The sequence below is a fragment of the Chiloscyllium punctatum genome, chromosome 11 (genome assembly GCF_047496795.1).
Source record: "Chiloscyllium punctatum isolate Juve2018m chromosome 11, sChiPun1.3, whole genome shotgun sequence".
Classification (NCBI taxonomy): domain Eukaryota; kingdom Metazoa; phylum Chordata; class Chondrichthyes; order Orectolobiformes; family Hemiscylliidae; genus Chiloscyllium; species Chiloscyllium punctatum.
Window position 1 is genome coordinate 98,534,703 of NC_092749.1, and position 20,800 is coordinate 98,555,502.

The 20,800-nt window shown below is 47.2% G+C and overlaps 1 protein-coding gene across 16 annotated transcripts in view; it reads right to left on the bottom strand.

Moving 5' to 3' along the window:
- The window catches only part of LOC140483251 (nesprin-1-like), a 585,321-nt gene that overhangs the window by 279,506 nt on the left and 285,015 nt on the right, over window positions 1–20,800 (bottom strand). For all 16 annotated transcript variants that reach the window (XM_072581374.1, XM_072581386.1, XM_072581377.1 and 13 more), the window contains 9 exons: window positions 17,537–17,701; window positions 14,882–15,199; window positions 13,038–13,193; window positions 10,860–11,030; window positions 8,829–9,155; window positions 5,093–5,245; window positions 4,085–4,252; window positions 1,795–1,971; window positions 567–713 (listed from right to left, as the gene is read on the bottom strand). In XM_072581374.1, the coding sequence (XP_072437475.1) occupies window positions 567–713; window positions 1,795–1,971; window positions 4,085–4,252; window positions 5,093–5,245; window positions 8,829–9,155; window positions 10,860–11,030; window positions 13,038–13,193; window positions 14,882–15,199; window positions 17,537–17,701 (1,782 nt within the window). The remainder of the gene's footprint in view (window positions 1–566; window positions 714–1,794; window positions 1,972–4,084; window positions 4,253–5,092; window positions 5,246–8,828; window positions 9,156–10,859; window positions 11,031–13,037; window positions 13,194–14,881; window positions 15,200–17,536; window positions 17,702–20,800) is intronic.

The following is a 20,800-nucleotide window of genomic DNA, read 5'->3' on the forward strand; positions in this document are numbered from 1 at the left end:
CACTCACAACCCCCACCCCAGACAGACACACACACACAGACAGACAAAGTCCCACGTGCACACATATATTTTGTGTGGTGAATTTGTACTTTCAGGGTTACATTGTGCTTTGCTCAAACACTGCATGCATTCATGTAGAATTCTGAGCTCAAAAACTGCATGAATTTATGTAAAACACCGTTATCTCACTTTTTAGATTAGAATCAATCTAAACATCAGGTCATAGACAGAGAACACTGGGGGCTAACACCTTCAACATATTGTCTAGCTATCACCATTGTTAACAGCTAACCCGAGAATGCAACTTTAAAAAAAAGGTTTTGTGATTTACACATGAAAGAAGTGAAACTATCACTGTATTCTAACAGATGAAAGGCTTAACAGACAATCAATTTTTCAATGTATAATTTTAGTTACATCACACTGTCAATTTTTGCTATAAATTCTTAGGATTGAGCCCTCCACAATCACCTGATGAAGGAGTGTCACTCCGAAAGCTAGTGCTTCCAATTAAACCTGTTGGACTATAACCTGGTGTTGTGTGATTTTTAACTTTGCGTTGTTACCTGTTTGAGTGATTTCCGTGGGCTGGTGGGCGGGTGGTCTCGGGGCTTGAGTTCCTGCTGCACAGAATGGAGCCAGGCCTGACATTGCTGCAGGGTGTCCTGGTGACTGACATGCTTCTGTAGTTCACGTTCCAGACTCTGGTACAGCTGGGGAGGAACCAGTCAGACAGAATCAGCAAAAGGTGCCGGTTCAACCCGCCACTGGTTCCAGCTTTCATAGAATCCCTACAGTGGGGGAGCAGGCCATTCGGCCCATCGAGTCCTTCCGAAGAGCATCCCACCCAGACCAGCCCCCCAACCCTATCTCTGCATTTCCCACAGCTGAGCCACCTAGCCTGCGCATCCCTAGACACTATGGGCAATTTAGCCTGGCCGATTCACCTGGCCTGCACATCTTTGGATTGGAAGAGGAAACCAGAGCAAACCCACGCAGACACGGGGAGAACGCACAAACTCCATACAGACAGCTGTCCAATGGCAGAATCAAACCTGGGTCCCTGGCGCTGTGAGGCAGCAGTGCTAATCACTGAGCCACCGTGCTACTGCGCATTGTACACATCACATCACCTGGCCTTTGCAAAGCAGGATGGGAAAATGTCAAGGATTTGTCCGACCAAGTCTCTGTGCGGAGGCCGGCTCTCCATGACGGAGGGGTGGGGAAGCAGTCGGCATGCTCATTGCCAATCGAGCTTGCTCCTTCAGACTGCATTGGAAGGAGGCCGGGCAGGTGGTGAGGAAGCTCCCACCCTCACCCAACACCGGGCAGCAACGCTGGGAACACACGGGCCCGTGACCAGGCTCACCAGGGCAGCAGGCCACGGGGCGGGATTGACCCCAGGGATGGCACAGGTAGGAATTCATTGCTCCTCCGTCTGGGAAACATCGAGCGGCCTGAGATGGGAAATCCGCTCCCCAGGTCAAAACGCGAGGGCAGGAGGCTTTGGGGTGGCCTCTTGTATCCCAACAACTCATGAAGCCCGGCGTCCTCATTATTTTAGTTGGCAGCTGAAGCCTGGCCCAGAGGGCACTGGGATCTTCGACGTGTCTATGTAAATACTGCAGATTTCCACAGTTCAACAAAGGAAAGAATACCATTCAGGTGGACATCAGTGTCAAGAAGATAGATGTAGCTCACTGGGGTTAGAAAGTGCCTGGTTTGCGCCTCTCTGACTGAGAAAGAGACTAGAACCTGCTCAATCCAGCTGTGAGTATGATGAACGTTCCTTACTCTCTGAGCTGTGCTACAGATGGCAGAGTAACTGTCCCGGATTCCCTGCAGGTGGCCTTGGACTTGATGCTTAAACTTTCCTTGGAGCCCCTCTGAGCAGTTGGCAATCAGGCTGTCCCCTTTGCTTCTCAGGCTCGCCAAAGCGTGTTCAAAGCCCGCTATCTCCTCCATGATAGGCTGTCAGGGCAGAAGAAAATTGGGAGATCACATCAGGTCACCGTGCAGACATCACGCTCAGTGCAACGCTAGTTGAGAATACGTTTGGGAACATGGGAACGGGGGGAGGCCACTCAGCCCTCTAGCCCACACTGCCGTTAGGTCAGGTCATGGTGGATCTGTGCCTTAATTTCCACCTCACGGTGTTTGTTCCGTTACCCCCGGCTACTGTTGCCAAGCAAATATCTATCGACCACAGTTCTGGAAATTTCCACTGGCCCCCAGCCTTACCACCATTTTGAGGGCGCAGAATCCAGATTTTCCCTCACCTTTATGTGAAGAAACATTTCCTGACATCGCTGTTCACTGAATGGTCATCCATCTCTACCGGAGGAAATAGTTTTCCTCTGTCCACCTGATAAACTCCTGTAAGCGTTCCAAACACCTCAACGGGGTTGGAGGGTTTGGGCTATAGGGAGAGGCTGAACAGGCTGGGGCTGTTTTCCCTGGAGCATCGGAGGCTGAGGGGTGACCTTATAGAGGTTGATAAAATCATGAGGGGCATGGATAGGGTAAATAATCAAGGTATTTTCCCTGCGGTGGGGGAATCCAGAACTAGTCGGCATAGGTTTAGGGTGAGAGGGGAAAGATATAAAAGGGACCTAAGGGGCAACTTTTTTACGCAGAGGGTGGTACGGGTATGGAATGTGCTGCCAGAGGAAGTGGTGGAGACTGGTACAATTACAATATTCAAAAGGCATCTGGATGGGTATATGAATAGGAAGGGTTTAGCGGGATATGGGCCAAGTGCTGGCAAATAGGACTAGATTAGGTTAGGATATCTGGTCAGCATGGACAAGTTAGACCGAAGTGTCTGTTTCCATACTTTATGACTCTAAGACTCTAAACCTGTTGTTCCTTCCTCCTCTATACCAGCCAATTCTTTACCTTGTTCAATCTCACGATGGGTTCTTTTAGCCCCACCAGCACTCTGGTGAATCGGCATCACATTCGCTCCAAAACCAACACTTGAAGCAAAGTGGAGAGCTCTCTTTGTCTGGAGAGTTAGCTCAGGGTTTCTGCAATGGGCCGAACAACCCCACCACCCACTGAAATGAGAGCCCTGAGGATGCCAACGTTCATAAGATCAAACGAGGAGGATATGACATTGGCAGGAAGTGCAGGTTGCACTGACACTCACCCGCCCAGACCCCACCAATGGAGCTCACCTCAGCTCACCTCCATCCATGCAGACCCTTCTTTCCAGGACATTATTTGTGCCATCAGGCCTTCACAGACATACCAGGTTATTCCTGTACTAACAGACTGGACAGGCCTGGCTGAAGAGGTATCCCACCCTCCCTGTAAGGGACAACGCGGGGGGGTTCTGTACCTTTAATGAGTATTTCTCCCAGTCTCCCAGCCCTCACTTGATCTAAATTACTTCCCGCGATTGTGGGAGCTCCTGGGCATTGCAAACCTACACAGCTCCTCACATTTAACAGGAAACTGATAAACCACCATGAAGGATCAGGAGAAACATTCTCAGAGCAAACGGACAGTGAATCAAGGGGGAGCTTCTGAAATACCAATTACATTGACAGGCTGTGAGTCAAGGTTAAATACTGACGAGGCTTATAATTCCATCAGAACAGGAGGTTAAGGGGGAATGTAAGTGAGATGTTTAAGGAACAGGTTGGGTGAACTACAGAGAAACATTAACAACAAACTGGACAGACAGTGGAGGTAGAGATCGGAACTACTTCCACCGGTGGAAGGATCCAGCCAAAGGGGTCTCAGTTAAATTGAGAGTTCTGGCATCCAGGGTTGATATCAGAGTGCACGTCTTCACTCAAAATATTACAACTTCTGGAATTCCCTTCCCCTGCCAATGGGGTGATTGGAATTTTCCAGACTAGAGTTTTATGGATGAGGGTATTAAAGGACATGGTATCGAGTTGGATGGGGAAATGGAGTTGATGTATTGGTCAGCCTTGACCAAGAGGTTTGACGATTGGCTTGTGTTCCTATATTCTGTCAGGCGGCCATTGTGAACAGCAGGCCCCCAGTTTCCACCGCGAGTGTTGCCCCGAGAAGGAAAATAATTTGCTTGAACCTTAAGCTTGCTGCATACCTTGTGCCTTGCCAGGTGCTGGGTTGCCATCTCCAGGTTGGTGCTCTGGGTGGTGTCAGGAGCCACCAGCCTGGTGGAGATCTGTAGCAGCCACTTCTCCACTTCCTGCAGGTTGCTGTTATAATCCTCGTGCTCCCTCACCTTCTCTCCCAGATTCTGGACACACACCTTGGAAAGAAAGAACAATGAAACATTGGGTTTGTAGGAGCCCCACAAGTCTGTACGGTTTAGTTACATTTATTCTTGGGACATCAGCATTGTGCCATGTCCGTCCACCTCCTGCTGACCTGAGATGGAGGTAATACAACAGAGGGCATTGGCAACCACCTCAGAGAACAATAAAGAGTTAACTACATCAATAGGGACTGGAGTCTCACATATGCCCAGCCGAATCACCTGTATAGTAATCAAACCACCAGTTCCGTGTGTATCCAGACTGGGAAGTTGCAATGCAGCCCTTTCTCTGGGCTGTTTCCCTAATACTTGCTTCTCTACCACACCCCAGGACTGCTGTTTGCACTTATACCTTATCTTGACCCCTAGAGAGGGGTGGCACGGTAGCTCAGTGGTTAGCACTGCTACCTTGCAGCACTAGGGACCCAGGTTCGATTCCAGCATCAGGTGACTGTCTGTGTGCAGTCTGCACATTCTCTGCATGGGTTTCCTCCCACAATCCAAGGACGTGTAGGTTAGATTAACTGACTATGCCCAATTGCCGATCAGGAATATGTGGGATAGGTGCCTTAGTCAGGGGGAAACGTAGGGTCGGGAGAATGGGTCTGGGTGGGTTACTCTTCGGAGTGTTGGTGTGGACTTGTTGGGCTGAATGGTCTCTTTCCACACTGTGGGGATTCTCATTCTAATTCTACTTTTCCAGACTCAGAACCTTACTCTGACCCTTCTGCCCTTAACCTCATCATGGGTTCCTATCCCCTTACCCTGGAGCCCTCAGCTTGGCTCCGGGACCCATAGTGAGCACACACACCCTGACGACCCTCAGGAGCTTACCATCACCGTTGAGCAGAGCTCCTGGTAATCTGTCTGCAGCCTCTTCAGATTGTCGCTGACTGTGGGGTCGTGAATGAGCTCGAAGACAGCCTGCCCCTTCTCGATCACCAACTTTATCCCCGGCTCGTGAGACACGATGGTTTGCTGGATGGCCTGTGACAAATAGGAGGCATCAGGTCTGCAACACTCGTGTACTACAATGAATTATTGTCAATCGCAGATTGCAGACTGAGAACAATTTTGATGATTACGTAACTAAGTAGATGAGATGTTTGGGAGAATGGAGTTTGCAGTGAAGCAAGGTACCAGGAATTGGCTGAGGGATTATTAATATAATTTGTTCTGAACTATAAGGCAATCCATACACTCAAACCTCTGCTACTCGAATCTTGTCCAGTCTCTCTCATTGCATCATGGCTCACCATGTCTTCAGCTGTCTGTCTCTTTGATTCTCATCTTGAGACCCTGTTCCTCCACTGCTTTGTAAGATGCTTCTTAAAAACGAAAACCTGTCCTAAGTTCTCCTCATGTGATTTGATGTCAAATCTTGCCTGAAAATGCTCCTGTGGATGGGGTGTTCCACTGACATTAAAGGTGCTATATAAATGCAAGTCGTCCTGCCATCTCTCGGCCTTGAGCTCAGATCCCAAGTGAGGTAAAAGGATGGAAACCCAACTGCTGCAACAGAACGTGCAGAAATTCAAAAGCCCCAACACACCAGGTCCATGCTACAATCTGCGGCGCTAGTGCAGGGCAGACTTAGCTCATGGGGAAACGATTCAGATATTTGGTTCAATTCAAACCAGACTGTGGTGAGTCAATCTGCAGACTGGATCTCACCGTTGGCAACGAGAGTATTAATAGGCTGCTGTGGGTTGCCCTGAAAATGTTCGCTTCTTTCAGAGGCAGTTACTGGATTCTCTCTTACATTGACAGAACTAGATGAGAAGATAATAGAACGGGGACGAAAGGTTTGATCAGCATTTTAAGGAGCACCTTAGAGAAGGATAGAGCTGGAGCCAACTAGGGAACTCCAGATTAAATCTGAAGGCACAGCCATCAACGGTGGAATGTAGGAAATGGGGGGGTAGACAAGATTCTAAACATCTGCCCAAAACATGGTCAAAGCATTTGAAGTCCCTGAGTCTGAGCCTGGAATAGCAGGAGACAAGCAGAAGAATTCAGGATTACATTGGCCACTGAATGGCACCCTGAACTTTCCCTTCTCTCTCCGCAGTCAGCTCCGATCACCAAAGTGAGAATCTCCCCTCGATCTACCGACTGCAACGGAACAGTTCGCTGAAACCGATCTTCTCCCGCTGACAAATATTCCCCAAAAAAAAAAAACCCCACTGCAGGCCCGGTGAAATTCAGCCGATTCATTCACTCAGCACGGACGGATGTTCAGGGCAAACGTGCCATATTCTGGGCGTCACAATTTGGTAAGGAGACTGAGGCTCTGCTGAGCTTGGCTGAGATAGTTCTGGCAATGAGAGATTTTAATGATATGGAGGAGGATAGAGTTGAGATTGTTGCTCTTGGTAGAAAGAAATTTAACTGAAACATTTAATTACGATTTTGAGGGATTTTGATAGAGTAAATAAAGATAAACTGTTTGCACACTTTGTACTGGTCAACCATGATCTAACTGATTGATAGAACAGACGAGAGAGACAAAGGGGACGATTCCTTTTCCTATGTTCCACTAAGAGGAAGGTCCTTACACTCCAACTTTAAGAAACCTAGCAAAAGAATTAGTGCAAAAATCAGGAGTTTTTTTAATACAGTGAATTGTTAGAATCTAGAAATGTTCTACCGACGATGTAATTGTTACTTTCAACAGGGAAATGGATGTGTATTTGAAAAATAACAAGATAGCAGTCCTGTGCAAAAGCAGGGGTGTGAGATTGATTGCATTTCTCTTTTGCACGATGGACCGAATGGCCTGTTTCTATGTGGTTGGGTTCTAGTCTATGAATCGAGCCTGGCAGCAGTCTGACTGGATAACATCACAAACAAAATCAGAAATTACTAATTGACTATCAGCTACAGTTGACGCTTATGTTATTGGAGGCAAATTACTGGCCTGGTTGGAAGATGGGCTGAGCAAAAAGAAGACAGAGAATAATATTAATTAGATGGATACAACTTGGGATATTCTTCGTGGATTTGTGACAAGCCTGTAATATTCACTGTACAGGTCACTCTGCTGTAACATGCGTTTCGTTAACACAAATTTGCTGTAACACTATTGAATTGGGGACACTGTTTCTAAAGCGCAAAGTTTTAAAAGTGTGTATTGGTTATAATGCCATTAGTTTAAATGCTGCTGCTATTGCATGCTTTTTTTATAACACGGATTGCATGAGGATGGAACGACCGTGTTATAGCAGAACTGACCGTATTTATTCATGAGCGAGATTATGGGATAGAAAGACTTCACCTAAAATTTGCCAATAGCAACAATTACTTCATTGGTGTCTGTGGGCCCTTGCTGTGACATGGATAGTATGAATAGCCAAGGTCTTTTTCCTGGGATAGGGGAGTCCAAGACTAAAGGGAATAGGTTTAGGGTGAGAGGGGAAAGATTTAAAATAGACCTCAGGGGCAACTTTCTCACACAGAGGGTGGTACGTGAATGGAATGAGCTGCCAGAGGATGTGGTGGAGGCTGGTACAATTACAACATTTAAGAGGCATTTGGATGGGTATATGATTAGGAAGGGTTTGGAGGGATATGGGCCGGGTGCTGGCAAATGGGACTAGATTAATTTCGGATATCTAGTTGGCATGGATGAGTTAGATAGAAGGGTCTGTTTCCGAGCTGTACACCCCAATGACTCTATGACATAACTTGACTGTCACTGTTCCAACAGTGGCTACATTCCTTTAAGATGGTCTGGCGGTCACGAAAGGTCATGAACATAACCTTCTTTATCCTGTGGTACGTTTGACTGTTTGTATTGCTACACAGACCCTTAGAGTGAGGGACCCCCTTCACAGAATACCTCTACTCAATCCACAAGTATGAGCCTGAGCTCTCTGTCATTTTAATTCTCCATCTTGCTTCCGCTCTGACCTCTCTGACCTCTCTGTCCATGGCCTGCTATTCTGTTCCAGTGAAGCTCAGTACAAACCCGAGGAACAGCACCTCACCTCTCCATTTGACTAAAGCCTTCTGGATTCAATGTGGAGTCCAACAGTTTTAGATCTAGCCGCTGACTCCACTTTGTGTCAGCGTGTATTTATTTTTGCTGGTTTATTTATTTCTTCATTCCTTCTGTATTGGGATAACTGCTTTCCACCAATCACACCTCATCTGGATGCAACCTTTCGATTCGGTACGACACCCCCTTTGGCTTTGCATCCCAAAACTATCTGTTGGTTAATTCACCTCCTGGCCACCAACCCTATCATAAAACTTCCCCTTCTCCTCCTCCTTCACCCTTTCCAGAAGATCACAAGAAATAGGCCATTCAGCCCATCAAATCTGCTCCACCATTCATGAGATTGTGGCTGATTTGAAATTCCTCAACTTCACTTCCTCTCCACTTTCCTCCAATGGCTTTGAACCCATCACTTTTCTGTCTCTCTTCAGTTCTGACAGGAACTCATCGACCTGAAAGGTGAACTTCCTCCACCTGCCAGACCTGCTGAGTATTTCCAGCACGTTCTGTTTCTGTTTCAGATTTCCTGAGGGATTCCACTTAGGGGACTACTCTTTTGGTTTCCGATACCTTGTACTTTGCCAGTTGGGCTTTCTTCTCAAACAATTCCACTTTGGGCTCCACTGGGATCTGCAAGATGGCCTGGTACTCTGCCAACCACTTGGTCTGGCTCTGGTACTTGTCCAGGAACTCCTTCGTGAGGTACAGGCATTTCTCCAGGTTGCCACGCTCCCTCCTAATGGAACTGGTCAACTCATTCAGTTGGCCAATATGGCCGTCCATGGATTCCCGCAGACCTTGTGCCTCCGGCCCCTCCAGGTACTCTATAGCCCTCTCACTCTTCTCAAGGATCATCTTCAGTAGGCTGTTCCCCATGTCGATGTCATTGTGCAGCGTCTGGAAATTAAAACAGTGTCTCTCAAAGGCAAAAGGGTATGACAACAGACCAAAACTGACCACAATGGTGGTCAACTAAACACCAACGTCATGGACAGCTCCACAATTCCCTTAGGAGTTGTCAAACACTCATATTTTTTACTCAATAGAGTGTATTGAGTAACTCGTTACCTCAATAGAGAGGTTTGGATCAAAGGGATTGATTTGTGTTAATCAAAGGGTCTCACATCTTCACATCGACAACGATGAAACAGGGAGGACAGAGTGGAGTGAAAATTATTCTCAAGGTGGACATCCCTGCATGAGCTCAGGGTGGTACTGAGCCACAGGAATTTGTGTCAAACATCAGGGTTTTCTGAGCTCTGTTAAAGTGACACGTGTCTCCGCTTTCTTTTCGCTTGTTATCATGTCCTTTCTCCCCTCCCCCCACCTCCCAACCCAGTGTCTGTTCTATACAGTCTGGCAGGAGACCCACCATTGTTCTGACATGCCAATCCCTTAATCTGAACTATCAACATCTTTTCATCACCAACATCCTGCGCCCACTACCCACCCTCCACCTCCCAAACTATAGCATAAGTGCTGCTCCCTCCACGCTTCGCGTCAGCTCCAATGAAGAGTTGTCTAGACTCGAAACGTTAGCTTGCTCTCTCTCCATGGATGCTGCCTGACCCGCAGCATTTGTTGTTTCCAGTGTTCTCCTTGTAGCCCAGTACTACTCACAAAATTCAACCCACTGACCCAATCCCTCCTCTGCTCTCTCCCCACTGCCCCATCCTCTCCATATCGCCATGGGTTTCAATCCCAAAACTTATCCCACTGCCCCATTCTTCCCCACTGTCCCAGTCTCTTCCCACTTCTCTTCCTACTGCTCATAGTCCTGTATCAAGCCCAAAATATATTGCACTACCCAGCCCTCCCTGTGGCCCAAAGTCAACCACTGCCCATTTCTCCCTCCACATTGTCTTGTATCCCCCCCATGCCTCAAATGCCTCCTACGACCCATTCTCTCCTCTCACGTACCAGGCACAAAACTTATCGCACTGTCCTGCTCCTTTCTCTGAAACCTCTTCCCCCTTGGCTCACTAGCAATCCTGAAATGAATCCCACCCTCTCACTTCCCCCCACAGCCCTGTCGAAGCAGCCCATGTGATTGGCACCACATCCACAAGTATCCACTCCCTCCACCACCGACCCTGAGTAGCAGCAGTGTGTACTACCTACAGGATGCACCGCAGAAGTTCACCAAAGATCCTCAGACAGCATGTTCCAAACCCATGACCACTTCCACCTGGAAGGACAACGGCAGCAGATACATGGGAACACCACCACCTTCAAGTTCCCCTCCGAGCCACTCACCATCCTGACTTGGAAATATATCGCTGTTCCCTTCACTGTCGCCTGGTCTAGATCCTGCAATTCCCTCCCGAAGGGCATTGTGGGTCAACCCACAGCAGGTGGACTGCAGCAGTTTAAGATGGCAGCTCACCCCCACCTTCTCAGGGGGCAACTGGGGATGGGCAATAAATGCTGGGCCCAGCCAGCAACGCCCACATCCCACAACTGAATCAATTTTTAAAATTCCCAACGTGTCCACACAAAATGTACAATCCTTGAAGTTTGAATGTGTAACATCCATCCTGTTCCATCAGCCCATCTATGAAGGATTCCAAGGCGCACGCACACAGTTCCTCTGCTCTTTACCTCAAATTTTTTAATTTTGTTTTCCATGGCGGTTTTGTCCACTACATTCAAAGCCACCGCCATGTTTTTGAAGTTCTTCTGGGTGGCACGGAGCCAGTCTGTGTAGGTGCCCAGCGCCAAATCAGCTTCTTCTAAAGCCCTCAGTTCCTCTTTCAGCAACTTGGTCTGGTCCTGTAAGACAAGACAGATTGCCCATTGTAGGACAAGGCACACAACTCAGAACGCTCAGCAGCTCGGTGCAACAGAACATTGACACTGCAATGACAACCCGCTTGTGCTAACATGGCACCTATAACATGGCACTCCCTTCACCAAAGGCCAGGGTTCAAATCCACCCTACCGCCATATCCAGACTGCCACTCTCAGAAGGCGTACTGCACTGGCTCATGTGCCATCTATTGACATGGGATACCAAACTGGTCGCCCATCTACCCTCTCAACATGAAAGATCCCGTGGCTCTGTTCTATAGACGAGCAGAGGGGATCGCCCCAGTACTTTAAGCAATAATTAACCCTCAACTACCAGCGAAAAGCAAATGATCATATTGCTGATTGTGGGGCCCAGCTGTCTGCAGATTAGCAGTCACATTTCCCTACTTTTAATTCCCTCCAGATTTGGTTTCCATCGATTTGGAATTACAGAATACTGGTCTGGTGTTGGTCCCTCCCAGGTTATGCACTTCCCACTCTGAGATTTGAAGTCCCCATGTCTTGGTGACTTTCAATTCTTGGTAAGCATAGACCAGCGGGATTAATTTGGGGATTGCTGGTGAGCTGTGGGGGAAGAGATTTCAGAGAATTGAGCAGGACAGTGTGATGCGTTTTGTGTTAAGATTAGAGTGGTGCTGAAAAAGCATAGCAGGTCAGGCAGCATCCGAGGAGCAGGAAAGTCCTGATGAAGGGCTTTTGCCCGAAGTGTCGATTTTCCTGCCTGACCTGCTGTGCTTTTCCAGCACCACTCTAATCTTGACTCTAATCTCCAGCATCTGCAGTCCTCACTTTCATCTCAATGAGTTTTATACCTGGTACCTGACAGTGAGACAAGAAAACCAGTAGTGTACGGTCTCACACACATGTCCATGGATGACCCAAAATGGGGACTGGATCATAGCATATTCTAAGTTAGGACAGTTTATTCAGCCCATCTGTAGATATCCCATCTCCTCCTCAATTTCCATTCCCTTTGATATCCAATTTAGTCTAATCCCACTCCATCCCGTTTAATATCCTCCTCAGTCTAAACTCACTCTCCTCCTCACTCCCCATTCCCTATAATATCCTCCTCAACCCAATTCCAGTCTCCATCTCACTCCCCATTCCCTTTAAGATCCTCCTCAACCCAATCCCAGTCTCCATCTCACTCCCCATTCCCTTTAATATCCTCCTCAACCCAATCCCAGTCTCCATCTCACTCCCCATTCCCTTTAAGATCCTCCTCAACCCAATCCCAGTCTCCATCTCACTCCCCATTCCCTTTAATATCCTCCTCAACCCAATCCCAGTCTCCATCTCACTCCCCATTCCCTTTAAGATCCTCCTCAACCCAATCCCAGTCTCCATCTCACTCCCCATTCCCTTTAATATCCTCCTCAACCCAATCCCAGTCTCCATCTCACTCCCCATTCCCTTTAATATCCTCCTCAACCCAATCCCAGTCTCCATCTCACTCCCATTCCCTTCAATATCCAATTAAGTCTAATCTCTCCTTCTCCTCCAATGAGCATTTGTCTTTCTCAAGCCCCTCATATCCTATTAATGCAATGTATGTGGTCTACTGCAATTAAACTGTGGCAGAGAAGTCTAAGTTCTAATCGGCCTCGGTATAAAGGAGCATTTCTCTTTGCTTCCCTTTATTTATTTTGTCTCTGCCCTTAGAGTCCACCCTCTTAATGCCCACTGTAGACCAGCTGATACTTTGTCATAACGTTTTCAGTGTGGAAGACCCTGTCTCAAGCTACCCCATAGCCATCACATGCTGGCAAAAAAAAATGACCATATATATCTTTGTTCCTGTAAAATTTCAGGGAATGGACCCAACAGCTCTGCATTGACAGAGGTACAGTGCTCAGTGAAAGTAAGGAACCTTTCAAAGGGTAATTGATGTCTGAATACACAATACGTTCCACGAGAAGTTTCAGTGCCCAGGTTGGCACAGACTTGATTCCTTGAACTACGTACCACCACGTGCAGCAGAATGCCCTGATATCGGGCAGCAAGGTGGGTAGCTTGGCTTCCCACACTGCTGTTGATGTGACTCTCCTCTAGCACTTGATGAGCAAGCAGCCCAACCCTTTCCACTTCATCCTTCCGAGCAAGAATTTCCTCGTTCCATTTCTGAAACAGCAGAAGAGGAAATAAATACAAATAAATAAAGCTAACTAATAAAAGTGACCGATCATCAGAAATGGGGGGCAGGGGGCAAAATATCAGTCATACCGTCCAAACCATTTTGCAAAATACAGAGCTATCTCCAAGCTATGCACAGATTATTAGTTACACAAGCTTCTTATTAACTGTCAAAAGCCTGAGTGACTGAAGCTCCACTGTAGGTTATGCAAAAACATGTGACAGGGTGGCTCACTGCTGCCTCACAGCACCAGGGTCCCAGGTTCGATACCAGCCTCGGATGACTGTCTGTGTGTGGGTTTCCTCCGGGTGCTCTGGTTTCCACAGGCTAGGTGGACTGGCAATGCTAAATTGCCTATAGTGTCCAGGATTGTGAACAAGCCATGGGAAAAGTGGGGTTACAAGGATAGGGTCGATGGTGTGGAATCAATGGACCAAATGGCCTGCTTCCAACACTGTTGGGAATCTACCTTTCAGATGGAATCTGTAGTTATTTCAACTAACTTCTATTAAGTTAAAATAAGGTGCAATTTGCAACTGTGATAGCCTTAAGCAACAGAGTCAGACAGCTTAGAGAAGGATTGTTATCAGCAGGAGATGTGTGTAGTGGTGTACCATACATGTGCATTATAACAACAAGTAACATCATTTGAACCAAATTGTTATGAACAATTATACAAACAAAAATGGAATCCTGTCCTTTATCTTAAGCAGATTGGAAACCTCAGGGCCACAGGAAATGTCTGTTACATAAAGATCTGGTTGGTTCCCATTTGGGAAAAAGCAGATTCATCATAATGCTGCTGGGATGAAAGGGTTAAATTATGAGGACAGGTTGCAGGTATTTCCAGTTCCTGGATCTTTGGTTTTTATTCATCCACGGGATGAGGGCATCACTGGCTGAGTCAGCATTTATGCCCCATCACTTAATGCCCAGAGGGGGCAGTTAAGTGTCAACCACATTGCCATGGGTCTGGAGTCACATGGAGGCCCGACCAGGTAAGGATGGTAGTTTCCTTCCCTAAAGGACGCTGGTGAACCAGGTGGGTTGTTCCTGACAATTGACAGAGTGGATTCATGGTCATAAGGACAGGCTGCATTCACCAAAATTACACGTATAGAATACTAAGGGATGATGTTATCAAAGTGTTTCAGACAATTAAAGCATTTCGTAGGGTAAACAAGCTGGCAGGTTTTCCTCCCCGAATGGACGTTAAGGAGAAGCTGATGGGTTTTTATGACAATCGACAAAGGCTTCTTGATTGTCCTTAGGTCAACTCTGTTCCAGATTTTATTGAATTCAAACTTCACCACCTGTCATGTTTGAGATTTGAACTTATATCCCCAGGACATTGGCCTGAGATTCTGGGTTGCTAGTCCAAGGACATTACTACCACATGACAAACTCCTACAGCAGGATTACAATACAGATCAGCCAAGATGAATTGTACAATGAAATAGATTAGAGGGACTGAATGACCTACTTTTGTTCCTAAGACCAGTCTTCAACACTATTTCAAGTTCGGCTAATATTCTTATGAACAGTAAATATTCACAGTAGATGGATATATCAGTTAAGCAGCTTCAATCACGATGTAACCCTGACAGGAATGGGCTGAAGGAGTACGCAATGTGACAGGGCAATGTGTGGAGATCTCTGTTTGCACTGAACACACCTGTAACTGCTGTAGCTGAGTCTGCTTTGTGTCTCGGTCAGACTTCCTCCCCGTCCGGAGATTGACTTTGCCCTCGAGGTCAGAGAGCCACACATCCACCTGCTGGAACATCTTCTCCAACTTCCTGAGCATGCTCAGGGTGGCATTGATCTTCTCCTTTGTCTCAGCCAGCCTCCGCTGGTACAGGTGCCAGTCCCGTTGCGCGGACTCGAGAATGCGATCCTCCATATATGTGGACCCTGATAAGGTCATCTTCTCCTGGCTCTGAAGAACTGCACTCATTAAAGTCTGGCCTTCGGTGCAATGCTTCTCCAAGTCCTGAGGAACAAAATGGTGGTACTATGCTGGATTAATATAATTAAAGGCAGTTCCTTGGGATACATACCTGAAGTGAAATGCATGATCTATGTCAGGTACAATATTATATCAGGCTTTAGTCAAAGGTAATACACAGAACATAGAACAGCACAGCACAATACAGGCCCTTTGACCCTTGATGTTGTACCAACCTTTTATCCTACTCTAAGATCAAACTAACCGACACAACCTTCATTTTACTCTCACCCATGTGCCTCTCCAACAGTCGCTTAAATGCTCTTAATGTATCTGACTCTACTACCACTGCTGGCAATGCATTCCACACACCCACCACTCTCTGAGTAAAGAACCAATCTCTGGCATCTGCCCTGAGCCTTCTTCCAATCACCTTAAAGCTACGCCCTGCAATGAGGTGACCAGAATTGAACACAATATTCCAAGTGCGTTCTAACCAGGACTCTATAGAGCTGCTCTTAAACTCAATCTCCCTGCTCATGAAAGCCAACACACCATACACCTTCTTAACAACCCTATCAACTTGGGTGGCAACTTTGAGAGATCTATTGACATGGACCCCAAGATCCCACTGTTCTTCCACACTGCCTTTAACCCTGTAACCTCCATTCAAATTTGACCTTCCAAAGTGAACAACTTCACACTTTTCCAGGTTGAACTTTATCTGCCACCTCTCAGCCCAGCTCTGCAATCTGTCAATGTCCCATTGCAACCTGAAACAGCCCTCCACACTATCCAAAACTCTACCAACATTCATGTCATTACTAACCCACCCTTCCACTTCCTCATCCAAGTCATTTATAAAAATCACAAAGAGCAGGGCCCCAGAACCAATCCCTGTGGAACACCACTGGTCACCGAGCTCCAGGCTTAATACTCTGTTTTCTATGGGCCAGCCAATTCTGTATCCAGACAGCCAAATTTACCTCTATCCCTACTTTCTGAATGAGCCTACAATGGGGAAACTTATCAAACTCCTTGCTAAAATCCATATACACCACATCCACTGTTTTACCTTCATCAATGTGTTTTGTCACCTCAAAGAATTCAATAAGGGCTTGTGAGTCATGATCTGCCCCTCAAAAAGCCATGCTGAAGATCTTGAATCACACTATGCTTTTCCAAATAATCATAAATCCTGTCTCTCCAATAATCTGCCCACCACCGATGTAAGACTGTAATTCCCAGGGTTATCCTTGTTCCCATTCTTGAACAAGGGAATAACATTTGCCACTCTTCAATCATCTAGTACTACTCCAGTGAGGATGCAAAGATCACCGCCAAAGGTGCAGCAATCTCTTCCCTCACCTCCTGTAATAACCTTGGGTATATCCTGTCTGAACCTATCTATCCTCATGGTTTTCAATATGTCCAGCATATCCTCCTTCCTAACATCAAATCGTTTGTGTGTATCAGCCTGTTTCACGCTGTCCTCACAAGTGACAAGGTCCCTCTCACTAATGAATACTGAAGCAAAGTATTCATTAAGGATCTTCCCTAACTCATCTGACTCCAGGCACAAGTTCCCTCCACTATCCCTGATCGGTCCTACCCTCACTCTGGCCATTCTTTTGTCCCTGATTCCAAAGGTCATAGGGTCAAGCCCTCCTCCAATATCCTAGCCATCTCAGCGAGACTTCAATCGCGAGGGCACTGGAATATCAGAGTGCCATCTTTCAGAAGTTGTTACCCTGAGGCTCATTCTACCCTGACAGGTGCTGGTCAAAGGACCCATCACATTATTCTGAAGGAGAGCAGGCGAATTGTCCTGGTTAATAATCGGTACCTTTACCAACGTCACTAAAACGTTTATTTGTGATTCATTCTCGGGATGTGGGTGCCCCTGGCTACACCAGTGTTTTGGTGCCCATCCAGAATTGTCCTGGAGAAGGTGGCAGTGAGCTACATGGCTTCCAACATTGTTTCCTTCTGTGCAGACCTCCACAGTCTGTGCCGTGATTTCCAAAACCAGAACACGAGGGACGGAGGCAGGAAGCCAATGGGCTGGCACGGACCCTCCGAGCAGCTTGTACAACCGTGCAGCTTCCAGGGAAGCTTAGGCAGTGCCTTGAACGGCATGATGGGAGAGTGAGTGGCTCTGAGGGCAGGTTGCGAGAGGTGGCCATGTACCTGCTGGTCCTTCTAGCTGGAAGAGGTCGTGGTTTGGCAAAGCGCTGAAGCACCGTTCGCATCATATGCAGTTCAGCTCTTGCGTGCTGCCACCTTACAGCAGTGTCTCCCCTTCAAAGGATGTACATTAGCAACAGTGAGGAACTCTGGGAGCTGCTGAGGTGGTGAAAAATGCGGTCTGCTCCTTCTTACCTCTAGGTCACGGAGCGTGCTTTCCAGTGTCTCCACATCGTTCCCCAGGTGGGAGCAGCAGCAGAGATTCTCCTTCTCCTGCTCCAGCCACTCCTCAAACGATTTCAGACCCTGCTGGTACTCCTGGTGCAGCAGAAGCTGCTCTTCAGCCTTTCTGGTGCCCTCCTGGAAACCAGAGGAAACAGTTTACACGTCCACATTGTAGGGAAAACAGCAGCATCGTTCGCTCTCTGAGGGCGACGTGGGGAAGCCTGGTGAAGGGGGAGGCTCAGGGAAGTCAACACACAGAAACTGCATTGATCAGGGAGGGGCAGCAAGGAGCCAGCATTCCTTGTTAAATAGAAGGGGAGGTTAACTGACATCTCCTATAAGTAGGCAAAACAGGAATGCACTAAAGCTTAGACCAGCAGCCAGAGGAGTAATGCCTGAATGGTCAGCCTTTCAACCTTACGTTACTGACTCTGGCTGTACAGTTTCAGACCCTCCCAGCCTGTACGCTTGCTGTTGAAGGTCTAGAGTTAACATCATGTGCATTACAATTGTGTTGAACTAACTCAGTAAGCAATATAATCTGCAGAGAAAATTACTGCGCTTTCTGTTAAGTCCAATTGAAGTGTTTTGCAATGTCCAATTCGATATTTTATAAATAAAGCACTTTTTTTCGGGAAAGCAAAATAGGAATAGAATGGGAACTGAAGCAGACCACTCATTCATCCAAATCTGCAGCTTCAAATCTCATCAGGACCAATCTATACCTCAACCCTGTTTACTCAACTGGGTTGCATATCGTTTGAAATCCCAACCAAATAAAATCTGTTTCTCTCAACCTCACTTCTGAGCAAGGGTCAATCGGACCCCACACGTTAGCACTGATCTCTCCTCACAGATGCTACCAGACCATGTCGTGGGCGCCACGGTGGCACAGTGGTTAGCACTGCTGCCTCACAGCGCCAGAGACCCAGGTTCAATTCCTGCCTCAGGCGACTGACTGTGTGGAGTTTGCACATCCTCCCTGTGTCTGTGTGGGGGTGCTCTGGCTCGCTCCCACAGTCCAAAGATGTGCAGGTCAGGTGAATTGGCCATGGAAATTGCCCGTAGTGTTAGGTAAGGGGTAAATGTACGGGTATGGGTGGGTTGCACTTCGGCGGGTCGGTGTGGGCTTGTTGGGCCGAAGGGCCTGTTTCCACACTGTAATGTAATCTTAAAAAAAAACCTTTTCAGTGATTTCTGTTTTTGTTCCTGATTGACAGCATCTGCAGTTCTTTCGATATTGTCTCAGTTTTGAAAGTTGCCATTGAGCTTAAGCTTTTGGGGAAAGACAGTTCCTGAATCCTCTACCCGTTAGCATGAAGAAATGGCACAGAACACAGAACATTCCAGCGCAGTACAGGTCCTTCCTTCCCTGATGTTGCACCGACCTGTGGAACCGATCTGAAGCCCATCCAACCTACACTATCGAACATCGCGCCCACTGATGTAGCCCACTAATTTTAAGGTTACGTCCCCTTTGGTTGTGGACTTGCCACCAGAAGGAATAGTTTTTCTCTCTCTCTCTTTGTGCCCTACAAATTCTTCAATCATCATTAATGTCTCAATTGTGCCAATATTTTAATTTAGTATCTTCAGGGACTACAGTCTATGAAATAAGTCATCATAATATGACCCATTCAGAATTCTACTGAATTTGCACTGTACACTGCTCCAGGTCATAGAATCATAGAGATGTACAGCATGGAAACAGACCCTTCGATCCAACTCGTCCATGCCGACCAGATATCCCAGCCTAATTTAGTCTCATTTGCCAGCACTTGGCCCATATCCCTCTAAACCCTTCCTATTCATATACCCATCCAGATGCCTCTTAAATGCTGCAATTGTACCAGCCTCCACCACTTCCTCTGGCAGCTCATTCCATATACACACCACCCTCTGAGTGAAAAGGTTATCCCTTAGGGCCCTTTATATCTTTCCCCTCTCATCCTGAGCCGACTTAGATTAGGTTAGATTACTTACAGTGTGGAAACAGGCCCTTCAGCCCAACAAGTCCACACCGACCCTCCGAAGAGCAACCCACCCAGACCCATTCCCCTACATTTACCCCTTCACCTAACACTACGGGCAATTTGGCATGGCCAATTCACCTAACCTGCACATCTTTGGACAGTGGGAAGAAACCGGAGCACCCGGAGGAAACCCACGCAGACACGGGGAGAATGTGCAAACTCCACACAGACAGTCGCCTGAGGCGGGAATTGAACCTGGGTCTCTGGCGCTGTGAGGCAGCAGTGCTAACCATGGTGCCACCATGCTGCCCATATGCCCTCTAGTTCTATACTCCCCCACCCCAGGGGAAAGACCTTGTCTATTTACCCTATCCAATATATTCTTCCTGACAAATAGTTCCCTGAACTGAATGCAGTGCTATAAATATGTGTAACCAGAGATCTGTGTAGCTGCAAGATAAATTCCACCCATTTCTTTTAGCTGTCTTGATAGAAAGGCAATCAGCCCATTAGCATCCAATGATTGTTTGTCCCTGTCCATTTTAATAGTTTCTGTTCATGGACCCCTAAATTATTCTGGTCCTCTACAGATCCTAGCTTCCCACCACCTGAAGATTATTCTGCTTTTACCTTGACCTTGCAGTTTCTTGCACTGAACTCCATCTGCCTTAGTTCTGCCCTTTCGAATCCCCTGCCCCTTGCAGATTGTCAGCACTATGTGGTGTGTCACCTTTACGTCAAGGACATCGAGGTGGCCTGCTGCCATTCCTGTCATTTTGGGCACTGTGCAGCCTGCACCTAACACCAGCAGCAGCCATCAGACAACACAGGATTGCACCGACAGATTAGGGGTGTCCAGAATAAACAGACGCTTTTGTCAGTTGTTGCTCAGGGTGGCATTCTGCCCTGAGATGATTATCAGTAGAAGTCTCACTCCAGAACCTTGGTAGACATTCCAATGTCACACTGAGGGGGTGCTGCACTGTCATACTGCCATCCTTGCGATGACGCATTCAGCCATTGCCCTATCTGTTGTCTGAGTTTGACATAAAAGACTCCCGAGGCACGATTTCAATGAGAAAAGGCAATTTGTAACCTTCGAGGAACATGGACTGACGACCATGTGGGATCTTGCTGTGCGCAATTTGGCAATGTGGTAATGCTTCAAAACATATTTCAGGGAGCTTTGGTTTGAGGATCTGAACGGCGCGATGACGCTGTGGATTTTTTTTTTCGATTACCTCCTTGATTGGTTGCTTTC